This window comes from Nerophis lumbriciformis, linkage group LG32 (genome assembly GCF_033978685.3).
Source record: "Nerophis lumbriciformis linkage group LG32, RoL_Nlum_v2.1, whole genome shotgun sequence".
NCBI lineage: Eukaryota > Metazoa > Chordata > Actinopteri > Syngnathiformes > Syngnathidae > Nerophis > Nerophis lumbriciformis.
This window is the reverse complement of record NC_084579.2, coordinates 13,480,533-13,483,032: the sequence shown is the minus strand read 5'-3', so window position 1 is coordinate 13,483,032 and position 2,500 is coordinate 13,480,533. Positions and strand designations below refer to the sequence as shown.

Genomic DNA, 2,500 nt, shown 5'->3' with positions numbered 1-2,500 from the left:
CCAACATTTTTTTTTGAAATTCAATTACTGGCTAAAAATGTCATTACTTTCACAGTGAATGACTGTAAATGTCACAAAATGTTATTAGAAAATAAATTCACAGTAAATTACGGGTTACAAATTGCATTATTTTCACCATAAATTACTATACATTTGACTAAAATGTAACACAAATTAAGTTGACTGTAATACATTGCTTTCACAGTAAATGACTGTAAATGTCACTAAAATGGTATTAAACAATAAAATTCACAGTAAATTACTTGCTAAAAATTGCATTACTTTCACAATAAATTGCTATAAATTTTACTAGAATGTTTTGACTGTAACGCATTATTTTCACAGTAAATTAGTGCAAATTTTTTTTACGAAAATGTAACATTATTTGACTGTAAATTTAATTACTGGCTAAAATGGCATGTGAAAGTCACTAAAATGTTGCTAAAAAAATAAATCCACAGCAAAAATAATGGCTAAAATTGCATTAATTTCACAGTAAATTAATGTAAATGTTACTTTCACAGTGAAATGACTGTAAATGTTACTGTGAAAGTATTTCAAATATTAGTCAGTATTTTACTATGAATTTACAATGAACATTTTCACAGTTATAGGCTGGGAAATATAAACGTATCGTCGTTTGCTGTAGTGTTGCAGCACATTTTGATTACAGTATGTGGGAAAAACGCTGTGAAATTCTGGTAAATTAAAAAAAATTTTTTTTTTACCTTATAGGCCTCTCCATATGTAATGCTTAATTTGCAGTTTTGTGGTGGAAAAAAACTTTTTGGCGCATTATTATCAATTATACTCAGGAAGTTTGAATACTTGAGCCATACTTTTGTAACAAGTTCAGTTCCCAGACTTGATGCCACAGAAATATAGAAAAAAATAATGTATTTTGAAAGACTAAAATAGAAGTTTTGCATGCATTAAAAAAAAAAAAAAAAAAGAGTTCCATGATGGTGTATTTACCTCTAGCAGTGCTAGTGGACATGTCCCTGAGATGTTGCTCCCTGCAGGTCCACCAGCTAAACGTGACCACGCTCTCCTCCTCCACAATGTCCCCACTTTTAAAGGCTTCTCCCTCCCCGTCCTGCCTCGACGGGCATGAGTGTGGCCCGTCTGGTGGCACGCTGCATGGAGCACAAAGGTGTGTGTATTATTTCTTACATGTGTTGTTGGTGTTGATCATCATGCAGCACAGGCCTTACATTGCACTGGTCTTTTTGTTTCATGTGTCGGGTAAATCAGGCCTTTTTGGGACAACTATGTATATATGGCAATAATTAAAGAGGCTTTAAATTCAGGAACGGCTGTTATGTTGGGAAAGGGCTCGTTTTAATATGATGCTGAATTATTTTGAGTGAAATGACAGTTGGGTGGACAACCTTGTACTGGGAAAAGTCATTTAATAATACAAAAAAAAACCCAAAAAACATGAATTCCATACTTACTTGAAATGCACATATTCTATAAAAGGATCAGAACTATTTAAATTATTGTATCAATGTCAAAATGTTATCACTTAACTTTGTTTATTCTAAACATCCATCATTCATGCTTTTTTTGTGACAAAAAAAAATACAGTTTTTTTTCAAACAAATAAAACATGAATAATGACAGTTGGGTGGACAATCTTGTACTGGGAAAAGTCATTTAATAATTTAAAAAACAAAACAAAAAAACATGAATTCCATACTTACTTGAAATGCACATATTCTATAAAGGGATCAGAACTATTTAAATTATTGTATCAATGTCAAAATGTTATCCCTTAATTTTGTTTATTCTAAAAATCCACCATTCATGCTTTTTTTTGTGACAAAAAAAAATTACAGTTTTTTTCAAACATTCATGAATAATGACAGTTGGGTGGACAATCTTGTACTGGGAAAAGTCATTTAATAATAAAAAAACAAAAAACAAAACATGAATTCCATACTTACTTGAAATGCACATATTCCATAAAAGGATCAGAACGGTTTAAATTATTGTATAAATGTCAAAATGTTATCCCTTAACTTTGTTTATTCTAAAAATCCACCATTCATATTTTTTTATGACAAAAAAATACAGTTTTTTTTAAAACATATAAAACATGAATAATGCCAGTTTATGCCAAATAATAATAATAGTTTATTTTAGTGACTCCAGTTGATAAATATAAAACCTCATACATCATATTTTAAGTGCAATTGTACTACTATGTGATTTTTGTTACATAGTAAAACATTTTATGTGCAATAAAAAAAAAATCACCGCATTTTACTATACTTTTTAACTCAATAATAAATAAATACAAAACTTGTAATTTGTGTTGCAAGAAAAAACAAAACAATCTTATTATACTTAAATAAAACAAATATTTTCTATGCATGTCCACACTGTTTAATAACCACAATAAATGTCATTCAAAGATCATAAAACTTCGAGAAGTTGCATTGAAATGAAATGAATAAAATAAGCACCTCCTTTTATATTTAAATGTAACTATTAT

General features: G+C 29.2%; 1 protein-coding gene across 3 annotated transcripts in view; it reads right to left on the bottom strand.

Moving 5' to 3' along the window:
- Positions 1–2,500, bottom strand: part of pax8 (paired box 8) — a 29,354-nt gene that overhangs the window by 26,639 nt on the left and 215 nt on the right. For 2 of the 3 annotated variants that reach the window (XM_061926916.1, XM_061926917.1), the window contains exon 2: positions 976–1,136. The exons of the other annotated variant lie outside the window; for it this stretch is intronic. In XM_061926916.1, coding sequence (XP_061782900.1) covers positions 976–997 — 22 coding nt within the window. In that variant the 5' untranslated portion in view covers positions 998–1,136. The remainder of the gene's footprint in view (positions 1–975; positions 1,137–2,500) is intronic. 3 annotated transcript variants of the gene reach the window in all.